The sequence below is a fragment of the Gouania willdenowi genome, chromosome 7 (genome assembly GCF_900634775.1).
Source record: "Gouania willdenowi chromosome 7, fGouWil2.1, whole genome shotgun sequence".
Taxonomy (NCBI): Eukaryota; Metazoa; Chordata; class Actinopteri; order Blenniiformes; family Gobiesocidae; genus Gouania; species Gouania willdenowi.
The window spans coordinates 19197286-19224397 of record NC_041050.1 but is presented as its reverse complement, the minus strand read 5'-3'; the positions used below and the strand labels follow the sequence as shown (position 1 = coordinate 19224397).

General features: G+C 42.3%; 2 protein-coding genes across 7 annotated transcripts in view; one reads left to right on the top strand and one right to left on the bottom strand.

The window, feature by feature from the left end:
- LOC114467551 (voltage-gated potassium channel subunit beta-2-like) overlaps positions 1-19053 on the top strand; it is a 27517-nt gene extending 8464 nt beyond the window's left edge. For 2 of the 3 annotated variants that reach the window (XM_028453940.1, XM_028453943.1), the window contains exons 11-16: positions 414-499; positions 656-776; positions 1711-1805; positions 14772-14892; positions 16039-16127; positions 17361-19053. In XM_028453940.1, coding sequence (XP_028309741.1) covers positions 414-499; positions 656-776; positions 1711-1805; positions 14772-14892; positions 16039-16127; positions 17361-17450 — 602 coding nt within the window. In that variant the 3' untranslated portion in view covers positions 17451-19053. The remainder of the gene's footprint in view (positions 1-413; positions 500-655; positions 777-1710; positions 1806-14771; positions 14893-16038; positions 16128-17360) is intronic. The other variant, XM_028453941.1, reaches the window with a different exon arrangement.
- On the bottom strand, positions 3885-27112 carry LOC114467552 (retinoic acid receptor responder protein 3-like). Of its 4 annotated transcripts, XR_003674524.1 has the most exons (10): positions 26909-27112; positions 23072-23172; positions 21861-21981; positions 18492-18790; positions 18292-18359; positions 12065-12280; positions 11907-11988; positions 11767-11836; positions 4390-11697; positions 3885-4222 (listed from the first exon to the last, which is right to left on the bottom strand). XR_003674524.1 is itself a non-coding variant. In XM_028453944.1 (9 exons), the coding sequence occupies exon 9, from the start codon at positions 9436-9438 to the stop codon at positions 8290-8292; it is 1149 nt and encodes a 382-aa protein (XP_028309745.1). In that variant the 5' UTR covers positions 9439-11697; positions 11767-11836; positions 11907-11988; positions 12065-12280; positions 18292-18359; positions 18492-18790; positions 21861-21981; positions 23072-23172; positions 26909-27112; the 3' UTR covers positions 3885-8289. The 4 variants fall into 4 exon arrangements, 3 of the variants coding, with proteins under 3 accessions (XP_028309745.1, XP_028309746.1, XP_028309747.1); XM_028453944.1 differs by having other exon boundaries at positions 3885-11697; XM_028453945.1 differs by lacking the exons at positions 3885-4222; positions 4390-11697; positions 11767-11836; positions 11907-11988; positions 12065-12280 and having other exon boundaries at positions 17520-18359; positions 26909-27094.

Sequence of the window (27112 nt, the reverse complement as noted above, 5' to 3'; positions counted from 1 at the left end):
TGAGAAGAGGTGCTTAATTTGAATGGCATAGTATCCTTTGCCCACGTTACTTATAGTAGGTGGGACTAACTGCGGCAGACGGATCCGTTTCACCGCCCAATCAGGATTGATGTAATGAGATTGTGCTCTTGAGAGGCTGCCAGCACGGGCGTGCATCCCATAGCGAGACATCTCACTCGTATCACTCAGAGAACCAGGATTATGAGTTTGAGTAACTTTAGAGGCTACCGATGTCGTTATTTAGCAGCTAACACATGACAACATTATCAACATTCAAAGTAGCATTAGCATCAGAATCTCGAGTTGAGTCATGAGTCATGAGGACTCAAGTAATACAACCCTGTACTGGCCATTTGTGTCATGAGTGTTGTTATTTTTTTTTGGTAATCTGTTTCTCTGTTCTGATTTTTAAGAGACTGTGAGAGCAATGACCCATGTGATTAACCAGGGAATGGCCATGTACTGGGGCACGTCACGTTGGACCTCAATAGAAATCATGGTGTGTAGCTTAGGTCTCCTTTGTGATTAATTCACATTCTTCTTTTTGTACCTCTCTTATTATTTTGTCTAACATCTAAAGAGGTGATTATATCATGTTATTTTAAATTCTACTTTAAATAGCTCTGTTGTACCAAACTGCCATTCTACTCTACAGGAGGCGTACTCTGTGGCACGGCAGTTTAACCAGATCCCACCAATCTGTGAACAAGCTGAGTATCATATGTTCCAAAGGGAGAAGGTTGAGGTGCAACTTCCTGACCTCTACCACAAGATAGGTAAGTGTCACACATCAACAATGACCAGAGGTGGACACAGTCCAGAACTTTATTATGGTACTTCAGTAAAAGTACAGATACTCCTTTTCAGAAACTACTCCAATACAAGTAAAAGTAGCACAGTCAAAATACTATTTAAGTGAAAGTGCTGAAGTATTTGTATTTTAAAAAAAAATCTTAATTATTAAATCTGAATAAAAATCTCCAACGTAATTTTTTTTATTATTATTGCAAATTAAAAAAAATCACTGATGGAGAATGTCCCATTAGGTTTGTGTTTAATAACATTTTATCAAATGAACCAAATCACCATTATTCACAGAATGAACAAACAGCTGTTCAATCGGCACAACATAACACAAATAAAGGTAAGTCCGAGTTTAGGAAAAAGTTCTCAGTAATGAGGGCATCAATGGAAATGTAGTGGAATAAAAACTACATTTGTCTTTCAAATGTAGTGCAGTTAAAGTTAGAAGTATCCCCCAAAATTGTACTCAAGTAAAGTGCAGATACTTGAAAATACTAATTAAGTATAGTACTTAAGTAAATGCACTTTGTTACTGTCCACTACTGCCAATTACATACTTTCCCTAAGTGTGATTCAGACGAGTCACACTTAGTCACAGTTTGTAACATTTTTCCCATGAAATCAAGAAGTATGAAAATTTTTTGAAAATTTAAAAAAAAATAAATAAATAAATAAAAAATACCATCAGGTGATCTGTGCTGGCTTTAAATATTTAAATGGTTTCTAGAGTGAAAAGATTTTAGCCTATGTGGTTGTCCCTAATCTAATGTTTTGAAATTATTGTTCATCTGATTGTGACAAAGCAAGTGTGTTTAGATGACCTATCACTGGTCTCATATTTGCAAAGTATTGTTTGGCTATCAATGGAAATTTACTTTTGAAATACTTACAATTTTCTTTCTGCAGGTATTGGAGCTATGACATGGTCTCCTCTTGCTTGTGGGATCATCTCAGGAAAGTATAACAATGGGATCCCCCCTTCTTCACGTGCCTCACTAAAGGTAAAATTCACCCCAGTCCCAACCCTACATGTCTTCAAAATCCACTGTGGTCTTTACAAACCTAAAGGAGTAAGCTGCTGTAAATAATATCAATTCAATGGCTACAAATGTAATGCTGCACAGATGAGATAGAATTTCTTCCCAGTAATTGGTGGACTTAAAGAAGAAAAGAGATTTGCATAGGTTTTGGTGGCATCCAACAAATGTAGTCCTGTAAGTTGGATTTCTCAATGCACTAATAGCTTTACATTGTGCAGAATGCAAAGTGAGTAAGGGGTAAGTTTCCTTGTTCTACTTCGCAGTTTCACTCCCACTGGGGAAGCAACAAATACGCTTTGGTGTGGGTGGCATACTAAACAAGAAGACAGTCATCAACATCCCCCGCCAGATTGGTTCTCATTATAACTTACAACCTTTTTCTAAATGTCCTAAATCTAACTAATATGAAAAGATTATCACATCAGAATAAAAATGACTAACTATCTTAAACGTTATCTAAGAAAAGCTGTCCCCTTTGAAAATACCTCGAACAGAGTAAGAACAACGGCACAAGTGCAATAACTGGGAAAGAAATAATTGCGCACTTCTTATTTTCAAGCTCCATCAAGGTATTGATAACCTGAAGCTACACACCAGATTTGGTTATCCTATCTTAAACGATTTCTAAGAAATGCTGTCCCCCTTTGAAGATACCTCGAACAGAGTAAAGAAAAACGGAACAAGGGCAATAATTCCGCTTCTCATTTTCGAACTCCATCAAGGTATTGATACCCTGAAGCTACACACCAAATTTGGTTATCCTAACTTAAACGATTTCTAAGAAATGCTGTCCGCCTTTGAAGATACCTCGAACAGAGTAAAGAAAAACCGAACAAGGGCAATAACTCCGCTTCTCATTTTCGAACTCCATCAAGGTATTGATACCCTGAAGCCACACACAGATTTGGTTAGCCTAACTTAAACAGTTTTTGAAAAAAGCTGTCCTCTTTAACTCGGATGGACGGACAGACGTCAATCCTGTATTCCCCTTCCACATTTGTGCCGGGGGATAATAAAAAATGAGGTATGGTCCACTACATTTGACACTAGGCAAAATAGAAAAATATGTTTATTTTAACCTTAGACCTATCAAGAAATTGTTTAGCACAGAACCCAGTGGAATAGTATCTTAGGACTTTACACTAATGCCTACGTTGTTCAGGCAACTTCATATAACGTTTATCGCAGATTATGAATAATTTAAACAGAATAGATTGAATAAAAGAGGAGGAGGTGTTGCTTTGTATGTGAAATAAATGACTAACCATTGATAACCTGATGGAATAAGTGACTACTAATATAAGTAATGAGTGTCAAAAAAATAATAATAATCAGCTGTATCTACAGAACGCCAGGATCTTGTGTCAACGAATTTAATAAGAGCATATTTGAGTTGTATTCCAAACATAATACCAAGAGTCTGATAGTATGTGGGGACTTCAATGTTGATTTGTTGATCACATAAACACAGCAGATTACGTTGATATGTATAGCTTAAATTTATATCCTCTTATATTAAAACCAACTAGAATAATAAAGGATAGTGCAACATTAATAGACAACATTTATGTTAATTTAGCAGACAAAAATATTACAAGTGGGATAATATTGACTGATATAACTGATTATTTGCCTGTTTTTGCCATATTTGAATTTAAATTGAAGCCGTATAAAGTGGATACACATACAGTAAGATAGTAAGGGTAAGAACACCTGAAAGGATTCAAGCATTTAAAGATGAACTTATAAATCATGACTGGAAGGCAGTTTATGTTGATGATATTAATGACTCAATGTTTTAATGTCTCTTTGTGAATACCACTGTCCGGTCAAAGAAATAAAAGTTAAAAATAAAAAAAGACAAAAGAAACGGATAAGAAAACATATGTAAAAAGAAAAAAAAACAATTGTACAAAGATTATTTGAAATATAGAACTAAAAAAAAAGAGGAGAAATACAAAAGATACAAAAATATCTTAAAAACTTGTGGCAGAATGGTAAGTTGTGAAAACGCCACCAGGGGAATTTCACCCCTGGAGATAGTTAAAACCAACTAAGTTTAAGGTCCCACAGGTCAGCTTACAAATCAGGGCTGGAGGCGTGATTTCTCGTACAACAAATGCCTTTTATTATAACCAAATGAAACAAAAAGACAATCAATATTTAAACAAAACCAAAGGTGTCGCTATTAGTGGGGAATAACAAGAGGCAGAGGTGGCTGTACAGGGAGCAGGGAGGTGGACTTACCGCGGCAGCCAGGGGGGGAACAAGGGCACAACCTAAAACACCACGTGACACACCAAACCAAGGACACCACACGAGGTTGGAAACACCACCACCAGGGGTTCTGGCTGCCATGCACCAGAGGCGCGCAGCTCCTGGCAGAAAAAAGAGAAACAATTAATACACCCAGCAATAGGACATCAAAATTAACATGAGAAAGAAATAAAAATACAGAAACCAATGTATATCAGGAAATAATGACAACTCAAGAAACCAACAACTCTCTTGGCAAGACAGATGAAACACTAAAATATAAACATACAATGCAGACACAGACAAGCTGTTAGCCCCCTGGAGGGATGGGCCAATCGGGCAGGTGCGGAGGGCTGATCCCTGAACAGACTATAGGGAAAACAGAGGATAAAACACCCACACACACAACAATAATATTAAAAACGGAGCCAATGTGGATTAAAACCACCAAAAGACAGTTGCATTAAACACCAGCCACTCTCATAATGCTGATATAAATGAACCCTGGAGATGAAGAGATCCAACTCCGGCCGTACGACACAGCGCAGCAAAACAGCAGGTCTGAGGGGGAGTGGCAGCCGGTTTTAAGGGGCTGCACACAGCGGCTTTGAGCCTAAAACAAAACATTTAAACTTCAGGAACCAAGTCTAGCCATGATGTTATTTATGAGTTCCACACTTACAGACGGTAAGCTGGAGTGGGAGGAGTCAGGAGCCGCGATAATAGCGTCTCACGCTGCACAGAGATCTAGACTAAAAATAAAGCCCATGTTGGTGCTGAACTTATAACACGGAGCAGCCACAGGAGAACGAGCAAGCCTACCTCGGAGACGGTGGTAGATTCGTGCCGAGCCAGACAGAAGCAGAGTGTCCGCCAGACCATGCGCTTTCCAATGCGCTCCGTGCTGCAGACACACCACATGAACTGAGTGTCCGTGCGTGCCAGTGATCGGAAGAGGAAGCAGAACAAACCATGCTCACCTCTGGAGCGGTGCCAAACTCCCAGTAGATGCCGGAGAAACTCGCTTAAAGCAGATCACTGCAGCCTTACGTCGCCAAGCCACTCCGCTACATCTACCAAGCAGGAAGTCATCAGCAGGGGTGTGTGCAGAGCCATAAGTACGCAGCGCTGTCAGGGGCACCGCCCACTAATCAGCGTGCCAGCTGTGGAGGCAGCAGACTCCATCCTGCTACATTCTACCCCCAGCTTTTGAATCGTCGCCCCGACGATTGGCTATGCATAAAATAATGGTGGTTTTGGAACTACGACCATGGCCTAAAGAGAGCTGACTGAGCATTAGACACCGGTGGCTGAGGATCACGGATTCTGTGGTCTGCATGCCCTATACCCTGGGGCAGATGGCGCACATTAGGGTTTCGACCAGCGGTGGACCGGCAAGTCCGACGTAAGGTCTGGGGACTGGGTCCAGGTTGATTGCCTGGTGCAGGAGGCGCAGCCACCTGGGCCCGGCCTCTCATTGAGGGATAGGTTTCAGATGAGGCTCTCATCAACGGTTCTGAGGAAAGAGCTGGCTGGCGCTAAGTCAGGTACCGACGGGGTTTCTGGCATAAGGACCCATAGATCCTCTTCGCTGGAGTATCCCTCGGGCTCGAGTAGAGTAGGTGGCGATGGCGCCCGACGGGGGTTGACAGGTGGCTCGGGCCCAACCAGGGGTTTCATCATGTCTCGGTGGATGTGGCGGACCTTCTGGAGGTCATCCACTGGGGCGACTGAATAGACTGAACCCCCGGTGGGTGCCCTCAAGACCTTGTAGGCCACCGGGTTCCAGATATCCCGGATCTTATGTCGGCCTTTAGCGCTATGGTCCCTAAGGTAGAGTAGTTGGCCCACCTTCAGAGGGGCCTCGTGAACATGCTGGTCATGTAGCTCTTTTCGGTGTCCAGCAGCAGCTGACAAGCGTTCGCGAGCACCCTCAAAGGCAAACCGTAGAGTATCACGGTGTTCTGTTACCCAGTCTTGGACTGCTCCAGGAACAGGATCGTGAACCCATCCCAGGAGAAAGTCAACAGGGAGGCGCGGCTCCCTTCCAAACATCAAGAAGAAAGGGGACTCTCCCGTGCCTTGATGGGGTGTGGAGTTGTAACAAAACAGGACTTGATGGAGACAGGAAGCCCAGTCATGTTTCCTAGAAACAGGTAGTGTGCGTAAGAGGTTGTGGAGGGTTCTGTTAAACCTCTCACACTGCCCATTGCCTGCTGGATGATACGGGGTGGTGCGAGATTTTAACACGTCATACAACCTGCAAAGGTTTTGGACTAGGGAACTTTCAAAACTCCTGCCCTGGTCTGAATGAATGCGGCTCGGAACCCCCAACCTATAGAACCACTCTTGAAGTAGTACCTGAGCCACCGTAGAAGCTCGCTGGTCCCGTGTGGGGACAGCCACGGTATATTTGCGAAAAACGTCGGTCATTACAAGGACGTTTTCTAAACCGTTTCGGGAGGGTTCCAAGACTGTGAAGTCTATGGCCACAATCTCATTGGGCCGGGATGCAGTTAAATGACCCATAAAGCTATGGGGCGCGTGTGTAGTGTCTTTTGCCACTTGGCATCGTTCACACCCCTGGACCCACTGCTTTATGTCGAACGTCATACCTGGCCAGTAACAGCGCTCCCGGACCAGTTCAGAGGTCCTTTCAATGCCTTGGTGGCCATGTTCGTGATGCAGCTGCCTTAGGGTCTCCTCTTTCAGAGCCGCAGGTAAGAGCAGCTGCAGGCCTTCCTCGCCCCCATCCGGGCGAAAGAGCCGGCGGTAAAACACCCCCTCCTGCTCGACCAACCGGTTCCACTGACGCAGCAGTGCCAAAGCTGGTCTTGAGAGCTGCTGGCGTTCCGCCCGGGTGGGCTGGACCCCTCGTCTTAGCTGCCCAAGGATGGTGGCCAGAAGAGGGTCAGACTCCTGCAGGGAGCGAAGGTCAGCGAGAGACCAGCCTGGGAGGACAGAAACCAGGGATTGAGTGGCATAGGCAACTGAATCTGGTCGTAGTGCTTGTTAGAGGGGTACTGGGACAGTGGTCCCCGGTACGGCATGTTCGACCGAGCTAGCCCCAGAGGTGTACTGGCGGGAGAGTGCGTCAGCATTCCCATTGCTTCGACCAGACCGGTACCTCACCTCGAAGTCAAATGCTGCGAGTTGGGCCGCCCATCGGTGTTCTGTGGCCCCCAGTTTAGCAGTGTGGAGGTAGCTCAGCGGGTTATTATCTGTGAAGACAACACATTTGTGCCCCCACAGATATTCCCGGAACTTCTCCGTCATGGCCCATTTAAGAGCCAAGAATTCTAGCTTCATGGACCTGTAGTTTTCCATGTTGCGTTCAGTGGGTCGGAGGCCTCGGCTGGCATAAGCCACTGGACGTACACCACCTTCTGAATCCTGGGAGAGGACGGCCCCGAGACCATTGTAGCTAGCATCGACCTCTAAAATAAATGGGCGAGAGAAGTCGGCATAGGCTAAAACTGGCGCTGAAACCAGTCGCGCTTTAAGGGCCTCAAAGCTTTCCTCGCACTGAGGGGTCCAGCTGACAGCCAGGTCCTTTTCTGAGCCCTTTCTGTGCTTTTTACCCACGAGTTCTGCCACTAGCTTGTGTAGGGGGCCAGCCAGATGGGCAAAACCCGCTACAAAACGGCGATAGTAGCTAGCAAAGCCCAGGAACGACCGTAGCTCGGACACGTTCAAGGGACGCTGGCACTTTGCAACAGCCTCGATTTTGTCTGAGTCAGTTGAGACTCCCTGGCTGGAGATGGTATGACCCAGGTATTTTACCTCCTCTCGGAAGAAAGAACACTTCTCCAGCTTTGCCTTCAGCCCCTCTTTCTGCAGACGACCTAGCACGACCCTCAGCCTCTGCAGGTGCTGGGAGATGGAGGATGAAAACACAACAATGTCGTCTAGATACAGAAGGAGGGACTGGCACTGTTGGTCCCCGAACATCCTCTGCATTAAACGTTGAAAGGTTCCCGGAGCATTGCACAACCCAAATGGCATTCTGTTCCATTCGAACAGGCCGAAGGGGGTGCAAAAAGCCGTCTTTGGTTTGTCCTGCTCAGTAACGGGAACCTGGTTGTACCCACTGGTCAGATCTAGGGTGGAGAACCAGCGGGCACCGGAGAGTGCGTCTAGACTCTCCTCAATGCGAGGAAGCGGGAATGCATCCCTTCTAGTCTTCTGGTTAAGAAGGCGGTAGTCCACGCACCACCGTTAGAGTCCCATCCTTCTTGCGAACCAGGACAATGGGGGAGGCATATGGACTGCTGCTTTCCCTAATTACCTGGGACTCCAGGAGTTGGTTTATATGGGCCTTGACGGCCTCATACTCAGATGGAGGGATGCGTCGATACCGCTGTCGGAGAGGTACGTCATCGAGCAGAGGGATGTCATGCGAGATGAGGTGGGTACAGCCCATGTCTCCCTCGTGGGCCGAGAAGACAGAGCTGTATTTCCGCAATAATGCCCTCACCTCTGACCGTTCTCCCTCGCCCACCGTGGACAGGTCTAATGCATCCACCCTATCCGGTACCGGATCTGACACCGTTTGGGAGGACACCGTGGCCATGGTCGCCTGTACTTTCGTGACCCCAGCAGGGAGACTGACCACCTGGGCCCTACTTAAAGTGCCAAAGCTTGTACGTGGGTAGAGGAGCACCTCTGTAGTTCCCACATTGACCACGGGAATGTAGGCTGTACCCCGTATAACCTGAATTAGGCTCGGGGATGCTAAAAGCCCTGCTGGAAGGCCGGACTCAGTTGGTTCGAAGAGTGCATTCTGGCCAGCAAATTGCTCAGGGCAAGTACTTGCTACCAGTTTCATGAACCCACCAGGTATGCGCACAGCTTTCTTCCCACAAACCCGGATGGTACCATGGAAGTCTGATGGAGCCTGGCCATCAACCCTGTGACATTGCTGGAGGGCTTTGCGAACTGGGCCTGGGGCCTCTGCCAGCAGATGAGACTCGAAGAGGGCAGGACCACACCCTCCAAACAGTTCCCTATAGCAGCGACGGTTAATATTCATCCCTAAAATTCCTGTAGCAGAAGAAACAGGGGCTGGAGGGTCCCTAACCACCAAGATCCCACAGCTGGGGATGACTTGGCCACACAACTCTACCTCTAACTCCAGGTAGCCAATGTATGGTATTGCGAGCCCATTGGCTGCTCGCAGCTGTAGCCAGTGACAGGACTGAAGGCGTTCCTGTCCCCAAGGTGCAAATTTTTCTAGAAAGAACTGCTCAGTCATGGTGGACACCATGGACCCAGTGTCCACCAAGCAGGAAACAGACACCCCACCAATCAGGACATCAATGGTGGGACATGACGACATCAGACCTATTTTCGGCACTCACTGTGAGCCCGCAGACTCCCTATCTGAACTTTGGCTCGGCAGCTCAGTGGGCTTCAGTTTCCTGGCTGGTGGGAAGCCTGGGAGGGAAAATCAGAGGGCGGAGTGACCCGAGCCTGAGGAAAAGCCCGCTCTCCATCACAATCACGTGCAAAGTGGCCTGGCCGTTGGCATCGCCGACAAATTAAAGGTCTGCGGTGCTCAGCCTGACCTTGGGAAGGCGGGGCCTGCAGGGAGGCCACAGTCTGGGTGAGTAAGTCAAGTTGCTTTTGTTGGCTCTTTATGAGAGCCATCAATTCACCCAGGCCGGGAATGCTTTGGGGAGGGCCAGAAGTAGTCTGGGGGCCACTCTGTACGCCGCATTGCAGGCCATAAACTGAGGGGAGAGAGTAACTACGGTCCCTCGGACCAGCTGGAAATCCCTCCCTCTCCCACCTGATTGCCTCTGCACGCACCTCCAACATAGTCGTCGTAGGGTGGCCCCGAACAAACTGTTTTAACACCCTACGGAGGGTACTGTCGAGCACATGCTCGATGAACTGGTCACGGAGTAAGATCTCGGCATTTGGCACACTATCGGGGGCAGTTTGTCTAACCCGCTCCATTAAGGCCATGAGGGCCAACGAAAACTCCTGCAGAGTTTCTTCTTCCTGCTGCCTGCGGGAGAAGAACGCTTGCTGCAGAGTCACATATGGCTGAGTGGGACCATAAAGCTCTTTCAATATGGCCAACACCTGGGCTGGATCCCCACGCTCAGCACTACTACGAAACCGGATTTCATTTTTTGCCTCTCCCTCCAAATGATCACCTATGAAATATGCCTGATCAGCAACCGAAAGGTGGCGGGTGCGCATACACATCCCAATCTCCTCAATCCATTCAATGACACCTATGCCTGTTCTGCCATTAAATGTGGGACACCTACGATCCCTGGGTATGACCACCAGCCGTTCTGTTACAGTCGTGCTGGTGCCTGCAGTCGGGGCATAAGGAGCTGACGTAGGAGAAGCCACCCCTGCCCTGCTAGGGTCAACCCGGGGAACCAACGCCTCCTGAAGCAGCCGCTCATTATCTGCCTTCAGCTGCAGTACCAGCTCTCTGAGTTGCTGCATTTCTTCCGCCATACTGGCTGACTGAGGGCCAAAAAGAGAGAAGGAAAAAAAAATTTAACACTTGGCCGACGTTTGAGGTCAAGATTTGGGTCCCTCTAACCAGAACTGCTGTTTTGCTGGAAAAATATAAAAAAAATCACAAGTGGTTAAAAACTACTAAAATAACACGGAGGGAATCACGCCTCGGCCCCAAAACGAAATGTCCAGGTCCTGTCGACAACGCCAAGATGTGGCAGAATGGTAAGTTGTGACAACGCCACCAGGGGAATTTCGCCCCTGGAGATAGTTAAAACCAACTAAGTTTAAGGTCCCACAGGTCAGCTTACAAATCAGGGCTGGAGGCGTGATTTCTCGTACAACAAATGCCTTTTATTATAACCAAATGAAACAAAAAGACAATCAATATTTAAACAAAACCAAAGGTGTCGCTATTGCTGGGGAATAACAAGAGGCAGAGGTGGCTGTACAGGGAGCAGGGAGGTGGACTTACCGCGGCAGCCAGGGGGGGAACAAGGGCACAACCTAAAACACCACGTGACACACCAAACCAAGGACACCACACGAGGTTGGAAACACCACCACCAGGGGTTCTGGCTGCCACGCACCAGAGGCCCGCAGCTCCTGGCAGACAAAAGAGAAACAATTAATACACCCAGCAATAGGACATCAAAATTAACATGAGAAAGAAATAAAAATACAGAAACCAATGTATATCAGGAAATAATGACAACTCAAGAAACCAACAACTCTCTTGGCAAGACAGACGAAACACTAAAATATAAACATACAATGCAGACACAGACAATGACAAAATAACACTTAGCCTGTTGCCCCCTGGAGGGATGGGCCAATCGGGCAGGTGCGGAGGGCTGATCCCTGAACAGACTATAGTGAAAACAGAGGATAAAACACCCACACACACAACAATAATATTAAAAACGGAGCCAATGTGGATTAAAACCACCAAAAGACAGTTGCATTAAACACCAGCCACTCTCATAATGCTGATATAAATGAACCCTGGAGATGAAGAGATCCAACTCCGGCCGTACGACACAGCACAGCAAAACAGCAGGTCTGAGGGGGAGTGGCAGCCGGTTTTAAGGGGCTGCACACAGCGGCTTTGAGCCTAAAACAAAACATTTAAACTTCAGGAACCAAGTCTAGCCATGATGTTATTTATGAGTTCCACACTTACAGACGGTAAGCTGGAGTGGGAGGAGTCAGGAGCCGCAATAATAGCGTCTCACGCTGCACAGAGATCTAGACTAAAAATAAAGCCCATGTTGGTGCTGAACTTATAACACGGAGCAGCCACAGGAGAACGAGCAAGCCTACCTCGGAGACGGTGGTAGATTCGTGCCGAGCCAGACAGAAGCAGAGTGTCCGCCAGACCATGCGCTTTCCAATGCGCTCCGTGCTGCAGACACACCACATGAACTGAGTGTCCGTGCGTGCCAGTGATCGGAAGAGGAAGCAGAACAAACCATGCTCACCTCTGGAGCGGTGCCAAACTCCCAGTAGATGCCGGAGAAACTTGCTTAAAGCAGATCACTGCAGCCTTACGTCGCCAAGCCACTCCGCTACATCTACCAAGCAGGAAGTCATCAGCAGGGGTGTGTGCAGAGCCATAAGTACGCAGCGCTGTCAGGGGCACCGCCCACTAATCAGCGCGCCAGCTGTGGAGGCAGCAGACTCCATCCTGCTACAAACTGTTATCAGAGAACAAAAGCAGAAACATTACAGCCAGCAACTTCAGAAACATAAACATGATATTAGAGCTACATGGAATGTGATTAAAGAACTGACTGGAAAGCCTGAATTACAAATTCTACCAACACACATTGACAGAAATTAACAATTGAGTACTGGTAATGTGCTTGACGTTCCAAATTAATTCAACAACTTTTTTGTTATATTGGTCCTAATCTAGCAAACAAAATACCAGACAACAATGCCATAAAAAAAAGATTCAGAACTTAATTTTAATAATCCCAAATCTTTGTTTCTTAGAGCAGTGTGTGAGAGTGATTTACGAGAGCTGGTTAAAAAATAAAAAAAATAAGAGATCCACGGATCGTAACAATATCGACATGGACAAAATTCAAGAGATCATACATTGTGTGGTGAAACCCTTGACATATATTTGTAACCATTCTTTTGTAAAGGGAACTTTTCCTGAGAAAATGAAACTGGCTAAAGTGCTCCCAATATATAAAGATGGTGACAAACAAATGGTAACTAACTATAGACCAATCTCATTACTTTGTCAATTTTCAAAGATATTGTTTGTTCAACAACTGGATAGATTTCTAGAAATGCATGACATATTAAATGATCAATAAAATGGTTTTTGAAGTAATAGAACGACAACGATGGATTTTTTAGAAAATGTACCAACAGCAACAGATGAAAAGAAAAATGCTATTGATATATTTATTAATTTAAATAAGCATTTGATAGGATTAATCGCTTAATACTTTTACAGAAGTGTGAGAGATATGGCATAAGAGGGTTGGCACAAAGATGGCTATCTAGCTTTTTAAACCATAGTTTTCAGTGTGTAAAAATGAACAGTATAAAATCACAAAAAACAAAAAATATGACCTTGTGGAATTCCACAAGGCTCAGTTTTGGGGCCTGAGCTGTTTATAATATATTTATATATTTGCAAAGTGTCCCAATTTTTAAAATGAATTATATTTGCTGATGACACAAACTTATTTTGTGCAGGACAATATATTAATAATTTCATTTCATTAGTAGAAAACAAATTGTCAAAATTGGAAAAATGGTTTAAGAAAAACAAACTTTCCAAACAAAATGGATGTTTTTAGAATTGTGTAGGACAGATTATACTTATTATGCTAATTGGGTCTGAATGCAACAGAAATTGATCGTGTCTATGAGATTAAATTCCTGGGCGTCATTATAGATCATGAGCTTTGCTGGAAGCTGCACATAGAACATAAGTGTCTGAAGTTGCTTAATTCTTGTCTTATATTGCCTTACCTGGCCTATTGCTCAGAAAGCTCGGGTAATACATGCAAAACATATATAGATCCATTAATCAAATTACAAAAGAGAGCAAAACGAATAATATATAAAGAGGAATTCTTGGACACCTACTAACAAACTGTTTGAAAATTCTAGAACAATAAAAAGTATTGATTTAGTCAAGTTGAAGGCGTTAGAGGTTGTGTTTCAAGTATTTAACTTTTTAAACAAAGAGAAGTAAAATATAATTTAAGAGGGGTTTATATTTTTGAACAAAGTACATTTTGAACAAATGTTAAAAGAAGATGCGTTTCTGTTTATGGTGTTAAAGTGTGGAATGTTGAGTTCACGGTCTGTTTAAAATTTCTTTCAAAAACAAAATGCTTTGCACCTATTGAATCATAAGTTTATAAGTTGGTGAATATCGCTGTTATTGAGTTGTTTGTATTGTTTTTTATATAATGCTGCTTGGGGATGGGCTTCAATAAGCAGTTACTGCTTCAGCCCAATCCATTTTTGGTTGTTTTAATGAATGTTTATTATTTGTATTGTATTGTATATGTTTGAAGACAGCAAAGAACAAATAAATATCAATCAATCAAAAACTTCAGAAGACATGCTTGCAGACATGGTAAAACATTTTATTAAATAAAAACCATGCACATACTGATATGGTGAAATGTCTCCTCCTGATGTCACAAAGTGTGCAACACCAGGTCAAGAGAGGTGTGAGCTGAGCTTCTTGGTAGCTCTTTCCCACATTTAGTTTCTCTTTATTTTTGTAAAATGCTTTGTGTGTTTGTGCAATGAAAACAAAGTGTTAAGATTCATAAAGAGTGGATGTCAAGTGGAGGTGATGGTGGAAGACTCAAGTCCAAAACAAGCCTAGAAAAATACAGACTAAAAATCAGTACTATTTCCAAATAATAAGGAATTTCTTAGCCTTTAATTTAAGGAAGGGATGAAGGATGGTGTGTCGATTACTTACTTAAGGGTCTCTGTAAACAAGGTTTCATCCACTGTTTTGTGGTTTTATCTTGTCAATTACAAGATATTGTATTTTGGTAAAATGTCAAATCTAGTTCTGATACAGTAAGTATATACAGTGCACTGAATTAAACTTAATAATGTATTTGGTGGAGGAAGGAGGTTGGAGTTTAATACCTTTGATGTCCCTTGGTTTGAACTGTGTTGCTGTGACTACAGGGTTATCAGTGGATGAAAGAAAAGATCCTGAGTGAAGAGGGGAACCGTCAGCAGGGGAAGCTCAAAGAGTTGCAGGCGATTACAGAGAGATTGGGATGCACCTTGCCACAACTTGCCATTGGTAAAACACAGCTAAGTTCTTGTAATATTGTCAATTCCTTCTGAATGTGGTTATTTGGTTCTCAAATTGTTTGATATGAATATGGATTATTGTGATGAAAGGGGAAGTAAACCTTAGAAATGGTGCTTTTTTGTTAGTGAATTAACAATGAACCACTACCTTTATATACTTATCTGCCATTTGACTGATAGATCTTTGCGTTCTCTGGACTTAAGATAAAAAAGGGCAAAATAAAATAAAAATCAAGAAGAGGACGGCTTAAAACATTTCTAACAATTTGGCTGTGTCCGAATAGTCCCTCCTATCTCCTTTCCTATCCACTTTTCCGTAACCCCTGTGGATGACGTCACAGGGTTAAGGAAAGGTGTTAGGAGAAGAGTAAGGAAAAGGCCATTACGTTTGTTTTGTATTACTAGGTGACGTAATAATCTGACAGCCGCAAAGGATAGTGACGTCTGCAGCGGTGAAAAACTACAAATTCCTGAAAATGGAGTACTAAAAGCACATTTATAACGCTTTCCGCTGATATAATCTCATAAAACCACACATTTGAATGTAAATCAAAGGAAAAGAGGCTACCAGGCTACGAGGAACAAAAGTGAAACTAAAAGAACATTGAGAATGGTTGCTCACACTCACCTTCCAGAAATATGAATTATGTTGAATAAAACATAATGTGGCTAAAAATGTCTCTGATCCCTTTTTCTAGAACCACAGAGTGTCTGTTTTGTAATTTGATAAAATGTCTTACTTATAATTAGATATGGGCTTTAGATTATTTATTTAAAGTTGTTCAAGGCATATTATTGCATCGGTAACTTACATGATCTCCGTTACTTACTCATCGGGAGTTTGTGCGGGTGTGCGTTTCCCGTTAAATGTTGTCGCCGCAAGGACTTGTGGGTCAGTATTATCTTGTGTCCTTTGGTAAAGGATGTATCATTGTTTCCTAGGCTAAAGGAAATAAAAAAGGATGCATTGAGCCTTTTTTCCTGAGCTTAAAGAGAACTTGGACGCTCTTTAGCATGGCCACCACTTAGACACTTCCGAGGATAAAGGAACAGTAGATAGTAAAGGAGAAAGGAGGGACTAATCGGATGCAGCATTTGTCTTCATAACTATCCCCTTTGATTATTTTTCTCATAGCTTGGTGTCTGAGGAATGAGGGGGTGAACTCTGTCCTCCTTGGAGCATCTACAACTGACCAGCTGATTGAAAACCTTAAAGCAGTGCAGGTAAAAAAAAAAAAAAAAAAAAAATCAATCAACAATCCAATTAAAACAATGACCCAGTTACACCTTGTTTTGGGTGTAATCTCTAGTGTTGTGGGATTTTACCTCAGAATAAAAGACTTCTAAAACACCACATCTGGCAACATTGCTTACACATCTAGACATTTTTTTCGGTTGCATGTGCACCCTCCTGCCAACAGTGGACACTAAGATGGAATAAATGGTCAGCTTGTCCGTTCCATAGATATGAGTTTTAAAGGTCCCATATTATGAAAAACAAGTTTTTCTGGTCTCTACATCTATAAACTGGTCCTCCCTGAACCTGCCAACTCCCAGGGAGAGGAAAACAAGGAATTCTCTGCAGCCTACCCACTGGTAAAATGACGCTCCTACAGGCTGTTCAGATTCAGCTCCTGTCATGACTTAACCAAAGGAGTCATTTTCATAGGCCGTCCTCCTCTGAGCGGTGATAGGAGTCTTTGTGACACAGTGCCACACAGCGGTTGGACAAGACAGTGGACAATCACCTTGAATGGACTATTCCTGAAATCACTAGAGGAGATTATGAGGTGACTTAGCAGCTTCGGTAAGCATTGGAAGTGTTTGAACTCCTCTGCTTTTGCTGCTGCTGCTCTGGCTCTGCAGACATATACTGCTGCTGCGCGGCGCACACACACACTTCATGAAACAGTGTTTTTCTGAATCACAATCACAATAGCCACCTAAATAGCCATGTGTTTTACTGCAATGTGCAGTTTTTTGGCTGAAAACAATAACAGCAGTGTGGATAACAAAAAAAAATTGCTAGTGATCAAGTGTTGTGTGGAGTCCACGTCTATAGACACGCCCACTCAAACAGCCCAGTTTTAGAATAGGTCAGAAAGTCACTTTTTAGAGGGCTAAAACTCCAAAAAACAGATTTAGGAAAATAAACCTGAAATACTATGTTGTTGGGGTTCTTAGAACAAATGAAGATGGTTGAAAAATAGCATAGTATGGGACCTTTAATTAATCCATATATGACTTGTTCAATCAAAGCACACAGGAAGAAAAAAAATTAGTTCAAATGTACCCTTGTACATGTGCATGATGTTAGCTTTGAAGATGGTAACAGTCATAATGTCTCATTAGGAAAACAGTTTGGGTTTGCTGCTCAAAAACATTTTTACGTGCCCTGATTTCAGCTGCTTTATCTAAGATTTTGAATTAATGCTCTGTTTTTTTCTCATTCCATAGGTTCTTCCAAAGTTAACAGCTTCAATTGTGTCAGAGGTGGACTGCATCCTTGGAAACAAGCCCTACTGTAAAAAAGACTTTAGATCCTAAAGCCATTTGGGACAAAGAGTCCTCCAATCTGCTGATTTTGTGAAAGAAGATGAGATCAATGAACCTGGATGATTTGTTACACGTTTTTTATTATTTCTTTTTCCAAATCAGAACAAGTAAGAGAGATATTCATGTCACTTTTTTTAGTTGATTCATAGTCACTTTGCCTTCTGCCTGAACATCATTCACACTGTAAGAAGTGGAACGCTGCCTTTAATGGAGCCACTGAAGCAGGAGTGGGTAATCCTGGACTGCTGCAGACCCATAGGATTTCTCTATTTCCCCCCAAACAAACTGATTATGTTGTCATCAGCCCTACAAGAGCTGCTAACGGTCAGCTCATTACAATTAGTTGTGTCTAAGACAAAAAACTGAAATTATGCAGGACTGTTACAAGTGTGACAAGAAGTTAGGCATTATTTAAAAACAAATTGAGAACAGAGCAAAGAAAGTACAGGAGACCAACATTTCTCATAACAAATTATGTTATAATTAATACCGCATTGCCATGTTTGCTCATTGAATTGCATTGTTCCACAGACCCACAATAAAATGGGAGCAAATGGAAAGATTACTTATTAATAAAACTGATATGAAAACCAGTAACAAAATAAAATGAACATCTGGAACTCAATTCATGAAAGTGGCCTATGCTGGACAGGAGGAGTGTGATACCAACTGCATGCAGCGGTTTTTGATATGGGAAACATGGGCAGCCGTCTCAGAAAGAACCGGTTTTCAATTCCCATCCCTAGACTACTAAAGATATAATACATGAAGACATCTGACCAGATGCAGAAGAAGAAAAAAGCAATCAGAAGAGAAACACTATTTTTTGTACCTCATGACAATATTTCGGAAAACCTTAGTCGCTTCCACACACTCTTCATTCTTGGGTCTGAATGGAATCTGCAAAGGAAACATGACATTTTTTCTCAGTAATCTGTTCTCGTAAAAACTTGTCCCCATTGATCTGCTAATACAACCATAAAACATTCTCTTGGAATTGAATATAACATTTTTCTACAGAAGAAACTATACCTGGTTGCAGACAGCCCTTCCGTAGCGTAGATAAGTAGCAAAGTGTTCGCAGTTCAAATTGAAAAGATCGTATGTGAACTGTCGACCCAGAAGTGCGTTAACGCGTTGTCTTATGTACCATGGATCTGATGCCACATAGCTGTGGTGGTAGTTGTTGATAAACATGCGGACTCCTTGTGGGACCTTCACCTCACGGATATGCACTCTGCGGATCTTTGTTTTCCCAAAAAGTATGGTACCAGAACTAGGTAACATTGTTTCCAGTGAGGAGCGAAACATGTATGTTGCCCAGTTTTCATCTAAAAAGTAAGACAAAGTACATTCAACAACCCTCATCTTGCACAGATGACCAGATCAGTTCATTATAGAGACCACAATCAAATGAACTTTGGCTTAAATGTATCATTAGTAGAATAGCTGATCATCAGTAGGAGACGCTAAGGATCTAATTCCTATAAAATTGATTAGGAAGAAGATTAAAAAAAAAAAAAATTCCAAATGTGGGAAATATACACATATTGACTGGATGAACTACCTTTACAGAGGTGGTAGGAGCCCAAGAGAGACACTAAAATTGAGACTTTTTCTCAATCTCATTATCAAAAATAAATCACGTGAACTGTTTTGCCTGAAAATGGGAGTGGATGGTGCCTGAGAGTCTATCTATCTATCTATCTATCTATCTATCTATCTATCTATCTATCTATCTATGTTTCTATCTATCCAATAAATGACTGACCAAAATTTTCATCATATAGTTTTTGTCGACTACATTTTAAGTGACAATAACTACACTGTGACTAATTAAAAATAAATTGTAACACTTTACAATAAGGGTCCCTTAATTAACGTTATTTAATGCATTATGATGCATTCATTAACAGTTAAATAATGTTTAAATATCAATTATAATGTATTAATTAATATTAATAAACATTTTAGTAAATGCATGAATAAGCAGTTAATTAATGGCTACTACTTAGAGTTAATTAATACATTATTAAGCATTAGTAAATCTTACATAATGCAATTAGTTATCCTTATGTATCCATTACTTAGTATTAATTAATACATTACTTAATATATTAGTAATCATTTAGGTGTTACTGTGGATTGAATAAGCATTAAGTAACCTAATCCATCTACTAATCATTCGCTAATGGTGTACATGTTACCTGGTTAGACATTAGTAAACAATTATTTTGAGTCTCAAGTAATCATTTAGTAATGCTGTGCTGTGTATGTCATTATGTAGCCCTTACATAACCTGAAGTAAGGTATTACTTAACATTAATAACCTGACATAAACCTTAATAAGACTATAGTAGTGCCTCATAAGCATTACTTAACCATAGTGAACCATTACTGAATGATTTTTGGACCCCCATTATCGGATCTGGATAAGCATAATGCTTTTTTCCGTCGCCCTTTCCGGCATGCAATAGGACAAAAAAAAAAACAAAAAAAAAAAACAATGATGTGATTTTGCTCTGAATGTCAAATGAATTTCTGTGAATGCAACCATGTCGGAAATGAACTGAATAAATAAATAAAAAAAAAAAAATTAAACATGTATCTCTTAGGTAACACATAAGCATTTCTTAACCACTATTAGTTATAGACATTATATAAAGAAATTTCATTTAAAACAGATTATCACAGATCACATCTCAACTCGCAGAGAGGAGAGCTTTGAACAAACATGAACAGTATCATGGCTATATGGCGAGGGGGCATGAACATAGCAGCACAGTCTGTGGATGTGTGTGCTTCAGTCTTCCCACTCAGTCAGTCTACCAATCTGTCAATCTCCCCGTATGTCAGTCTACCCCTGTCAGTTGCCACACTGCCCCCCCTCCCCCCTTTCAGTCTCTCACTGATCCCTCTGTCAGTCTCCCCACCGTCTGTCTGTCTGTCTGTCCCTGTTAGTCTCCCCACTGTCTGTCTGTCTATCACTCTCCCAACTGTTTTTCTGTCTCTGTCTGTCAGTCTCCCTACTGCCTGTTAGTCTACCTGTATTTCAGTCTCATGTCATGGAGTAGCCTGCCTAGCGGACCATGACCATGCTTTCCTCCAAGCCACACGAGCCACTTGATGACATAAAGGTGGTCTATGAGCAGCAGTTCAGTGAGGTTTCCCCTTCATCTCCATACTGTCTCTTTATATGACCTCCATGCCCTGTTCATGTTTGTTCAAAGCTCTCCTCTGTGCGAGTTGATATATTATCTGTGATAATCTGTTTTAAATAAAATGTGTACATTTCTTTATATGCTATTGCTTCAACTACATTTCAACTAATAGTGGTTAAGAAATGCTTATGTGTTACCTAAGAGATACATGTTTAACTTTACAATCAGGGTCCAAAAAGCATTCAGTAATGGTTCACTATGGTTAAGTAATGCTTATGAGGCACTACTATAGACTTATTAAGGTTTATGTCAGGTTATTAATGTTAAGTAATACCTTACTTCAGGTTATGTAAGGGCTACATAATGACATACACAGCACAGCACTAGTAAATGATTACTTGAGACTCAAAATAATTGTTTACTAATGCCTAACCAGGTAACATGTACACCATTAGCGAATGATTAGTAGATGGATTAGGTTACTTAATGCTTATTCAATCCACAGAAACACCTAAATGATTACAAGAGACATTATTAACGCTTTACTAATATATTAAGTAATGTATTCATTAATACTAAGTAATGGACACATAATGATAATTAACTAATTGCATTATGTAAGATTTACAAAAGCTTAATAATGTATTAATTATTTCTGAACATTAGCCATTAATTAACTGCTTAGTAAAAATGACTGCAGTTGTGTGATATAGGCATGGGAAAATTATGTGTCCCTGCAAATATTGTGGCTTTTCATTGAATTTGTGTATACAGAGATATGGAACTGAATTATTTGGTCATTTAGATGTTTTCTCTGTAATTTTCACTTTCTTCTACAGGCTGAATCTGGCCCCAGGGCCTTGAGTTTGACACATGTTCTCTAGAGCATTTAGCTGTGAGAGATCCCACTGAATCCAGTGAAGCTCCTCCAAACACCTAAAGGCTAATGTAGTTTTTAGAGAATGATACACCAGTGGTAATAACTTTACAGTAACTTTAAATGTCTAAATGTGCAGAGGATTTAGTGTAAATAAAATGATTGCCATTTACTTTTAATTTTTATTCTGATAATTCTGATTATTCTCCTTCTACAAAGGGAGACCAAAAAGCACTGTGAATAATCTCTCACGCAGATTCCCTCAGACTTGTGCACCGCCCTTTTTTTACTGATTTGACCGTACTGGCAAAGTGTGATTGGAGGAAACAATGCCATGTAAACACCAGGGTTAATTTTCCTCACCTGCAACAGCAAAATGGACAACATATCCATCTCCATCATACAATGCCCAGTGTGAGTATCCAATGGGGTAGGAAAATTCTATCAGGTCACCAAATTTTGCAGTGTACATGATCATCACCAGCTGTGTTTACAAGAGATAAAGTTTGAGTGAAAGTCAACAAAAGAAGAAGAATATGACATGTCTTCAACAACCTCACCACTCCCTATTCACAAAGAAACAGGCTCGGCGGCATTGCTAAATTCAAATGGTAGTCAAGTTGTTAAAGCATTTTGTTGTAATATCTTGTGTTTTTGTCGTGCTAGAATCATTGCAAAACCTGAATCATTTGTATATATTACAGTTGAGAATACGTCTATCGCGTGATGCTTAAATTTGACTCAATAATAAACTGGACTGGGGGAAGAACACTGACTCCCTCTACAGGAAGGGCCAAAGCCACCTCTATTTTCTGAGATGGCTGAGGTCCTTCAACATCTGCAAAAAATGCTGAGGATGTTTTATGAGTCTGTGGTGATGAGTGCGATCCTCTACACTGTTGCTTGCTGGGGGAGCAGACTGAGGGTTGCAGACGCCAACAGACTCCAACAGACTCATCCACAAGGCCAGTGACATTGTGGGGATTGAACTGGACTCTCTGACAGTGGTGACAGAGAGGAGGACCCTGTCCAAGGTGAAGGCCATCTTGCTCAATGAGTCCCACCCACTCTTTGATGTGCTGGTCAGTCACAGAAGCACCTTCAGCACCAGGCTGATCCAACCACGGTGCTCCACAGAAAGCCATAGGAAATCATTCCCGACTGTGGCGGCCAAACTGTATAATGCGTAACTGTAACCTCACAGCTTGATTGTTGTATATATCTGTATAATGTTTGTATTTGTATATTTGTATATACATTTGTATTATTATCATTATCTATCTTACTTGATTTATTACTACTGTAGTGTGTGTGTGTGTGTGTGTGTGTGTGTGTGTGTGTGTATGTGTGTGTGTGTGTATCTAATCCTTTTAACAGTCTTTTACTTAATTATACACTTATTTAATGTTTATTCTTTCTTTTATCTTTGTTTAAAGTTTTTCTTTTATTTGTGATACTTTCTTGACTGGCTGTAACAAATGCAATTTCCCGCTGGGATTAAGGAATTCTGATTCTGAATAACGGATAATTAATGACATTAAATGTATCAAAAATTAAAAATTGAAAAAACCTACCTGCAGTTCGTAGCTCATGTCTGGCTCTCGCTGAGACTCACTGAGGACTGGGGTGATGTGCTTTGCCTTCCCTCTGAGGGTGTGCCACCAAGAAATCAGGACTAGAGAAAAAAAAGCCACTAGTTCCAATGAGTAAGCAGTTTGACGTCAAATGTAAATTTGCTAATTTGCAGTGTTGTGAATTTTCAGCATCCACAGACTCGAGGGCCAGCAAACTGGATCAAATCTAGTTCCCTTCAGAGTTTGTACAGTTTGGAAAGTAAGAAAATGAATCTGCCCACATTTATACCAATGAGCTGTTTAGATTTTGAACACAAGCCTCCTGGCTGGTCAAGTTCCCATAGCCAGTGTTCATTGTTGTCATAGTTTTTGTCGACTATATTTTTTAAGTGACAATAACTAGACCATGACTAATAAAAAAATTGCGAATTTTAAATTGTGAATTTTTTGTCGACTAATAAAAACTAAACTACAGTTTTGTCACATACGTCAAAATCCAACCAGAATTCATGACCATGTGGTTTTAAGCAGTGATCAGGTCAAGTTGATTTGTGTGTATTTACAAACAGAATTTCCTCAAGAACAACTACATTGACACTTCAGTGCAGGAGGGTGGGATTCCTGGAGTTCCTGGCTGCTTGGAGCACACTGGGGTAGTGACACAGCTCATCAGAGAGGCTTGTGAGAACAGAGGTGATCTAGTGGTGTTATGGTTGGACCTGGCCAATGCCTACAGGTCCACACCTCACAAACTGGTCGAGCTTGCACTACATCTCCATCATGTTCCCAGTAAAATCAAGGACCTGATCCTGGATGATTATAATAATTTAAGGTTGAGGGTCACTTCCAGGTCATAAACATCAGACTGGCCTAGTCTTGGGAAAAGAATAATAACAGGAAGCACCATCTCAGTTATTCTCTTTGCCCTTGCCAGGAACATGGTAGTTAAATCCGCCGAGGTGGTGTACGACAGCCCCCCATAAGAACTTTTATGGATGACCTCACAACAACATCTATCCCAGGAAACAGGTGGATCATCCAGGGGCTTGAGAGACTAATCACCACGGCAAGGATAAGTTTTAAGCTCTCCAAGTCAAGGTTCATGTTGTTGAAGAGGGGGAAAGTAATCGACAAGTACCGTTTTTCAATCTTTGGAACTGTCATCCTGTCCATCACAGAGCAGTCAGTTAAAAGCTTGGGGAAGCTCTTTGATGCAAGCCTGAAAGACTCAGCAGCCCTCATGAAGTCCATTAATGATATAGGAACCTGGCTCTCAAAGATTGACAAGTCTGGCCTACCCTGAGTCTTGTGGCCTCTGCTGCTCTACGCACAATTGAGTCCCTGGAAAAGAAAGGCTTTCTTCAAAGGTGGCTGGGCTTGCCACGCAGCCTCAAAAGCGCAGCACTGTACGGGATGAGCAACATCTTGCAGCTACCTTTCAGTGGTCTCACTGAAGAGTTTATGGTGACGCGTGCACGGGAAGCCTTTCAGTACAAGGACCACAAGGTGACATCAGCCGGTATCGAGGTGAGGAAAGGAATGAAGTGGAGGGCTGAAAAGGCAGTGGAAGTGGCAGAGTCCCGCCTGAGAAAAAAGGAGTTGGTGGGCAACATTGCAACTGGTCGGGCTACTTTCCCAGGAACCAGGTTAGCAAAGCCCAGGGCAAGGAGAGACGACAGCTTCATCAGGACGAGGTTTGAGCAGGCATGGAAGAAGAGTGGGTCAGTGTTACAAAATTACTTTATTATGATTTATAGTTGGTCTCTTTGAATTAACAGTATTAGGTAATCTATCTAATGTTTTGCACTTTTGCCTTTTCACTCAATGTTAAGGTAGTAGATGATTAACATCCTTATCAAAAGTTTGCCCTTTAGTTGGGATAGTAGTAGATAATTAACGTAAGGTTTTCCCTTTAGCTCTCTAAAATTGAAGGTCTTGTTAGTAGATGACTTACTTTTACAGGTATAAAAGATAAAGATAAAATATGTTCCATTTGTTCCACTCGTGCTCTTTTTCAGACAATCAGCTGATTTGTACTGTGATTGTCTCCATGATTGTGTCATTAAAACCAAGTAAAACTGCAATCAAAAAGCATATTTCTCAGTGTTTTTTTCGTGACTGTTACATGGTGGGAGCAGTGGGACTCAGCCAGCAGGGAGGTGGGAGAGTACTTTGCAGCACAGGATAACCTGGTCTAACATCATGCAGGCAGGCTTCCACCGGGTCCGATTCCTAGTGCAGGCAGTCTACGATGCACTGCCTAGCCCAGCAAACCTCCATGTCTGTGGAAAGAACAAGACACCTTCCTGTCTCCTTTGCTCTAGAAGAGGTTCTTTCGAACATCTCGTCAGCAGCTGTCCAAAGGCGCTTGCAGATGGTCGGTACCGGTGGTGCCATGATCAGGTGCTCAAGGCAGTTGCTGAGACTGTAGCCTCAGCCATCAGCAATAATAAAAAGCACCACACGCAGAAGAAGGTGGTTCCCATTGTTAGAGCTGGAGTAAAACCACAGGAACAACCAAGGGCAACATCAGGCCTCCACCATACAGCCTCTGACTGGCAACTCCAGGTTGATCTGGGAAAGCAGCTGAAGTTCCCACGACACATCGTTGAAACATCTCTCCGGCCAGATATGATCATCACCTCTGAGGTTTCAAAACACCTGATCATGCTGGAAATTACTTGAGGAGGCAGACGAGCTCAAACGCGCAAAGTACCAGGAACTGGTGGAGACGTGCAGGAGCAGAGGCTGGAGAACATTCTATGAGCCTATAGAAGTAGGCTGCAGAGGCTTGGCAGGCTATTCTCTTTGCAAAGTCCTCAGTTGACTGGGGATTTCAGGGATAAGCAAGAAGAGTGCCATTAGATCCACAAAAGGAGCCGCTGAGAAAGCCACAAGGTGGCTTTGGTTTAAGAGGACTGATTCGTTGGTTGCTACTGGTACACAAATTGGGTCCCTTGGGTGAGGGTCTCTGATGATGAGAGACCAAAAACACTCGATGACCCCAGGCCACATTACTGATGATGTGTCTCAGTGCATTTATGAGATGTTTCTTGTAAATAAAATAGCATCCCATATCAGGCTCATAAATAATAACTGAATCATTTAAACATGCATGAACTATTCTGAATATCTCCGACCGCTATATCTGTAATAGATTTTGTTGCCTAAAAGATGAGTGTAGAGGGTTTATTAAAATTTACTATGTATTCATGTGCTTATTATTTTGGGGTGCCACTTCTTAATGCTGTTTAGCAGTTATTAATAATTAATAATAGCTCATGGTGTGAAATCTTGTCAACATATCTATTTTTCTACAGCAAGACAATATTGATAACATGAATCACAGACAATAAGTTAAGTTAAAGCATTTATTATCAACAAGTTAATATTTATGTAGACAACACTACAGAAGGAACAGACAAACTTGGATCTGAAGAACCAAAGTGTTCGCCTCGCGCGTCGTCTTTAACCAAAATGATGTCATCATTCCGGGAGGTCTTTAACTTATTAATTTATGCAATTGTTAATATTACCATTGGTTATTTAATTCATTTCAATTCAACTTTATTTGTATAGCGCAAAGTACAACAAAGTCATCTCAATGCGCTGATCAAAATATAAAATTCATAATAAGAAAGAAAAATCCCTACAAGATCCACATGAACAAGCATTTAGCGACAGTGGGAAGAAACAACTCCCTTTTAACAAGAAGAAATTTCCAGCAGAACCAGGTTCAGTGGTGGCAGCCATCTGCCTCGACTGGTTGGAGTTAGTGGACAGAAGGACGAACAGAAAAGGATAGAGAAACAGAACATCAGAGTATCCCAGACTTACCACAGGTTGGGAACTGCCATCTCCAGCTTCACTACACCTAAAACAGAGAAGAGAGCGAAGGGCGCGGAGAAGGCACTGACTGCAGAAAAACATGATATAGTATTATAATAGTGTGCCTTGTCCATGGGCCTCACTCCCAGTGGCCGAGGCAGCAAATCTCTTCCCATTTATTGGTAAGCTAACAGCGACTCCAAGGTCTGTAAA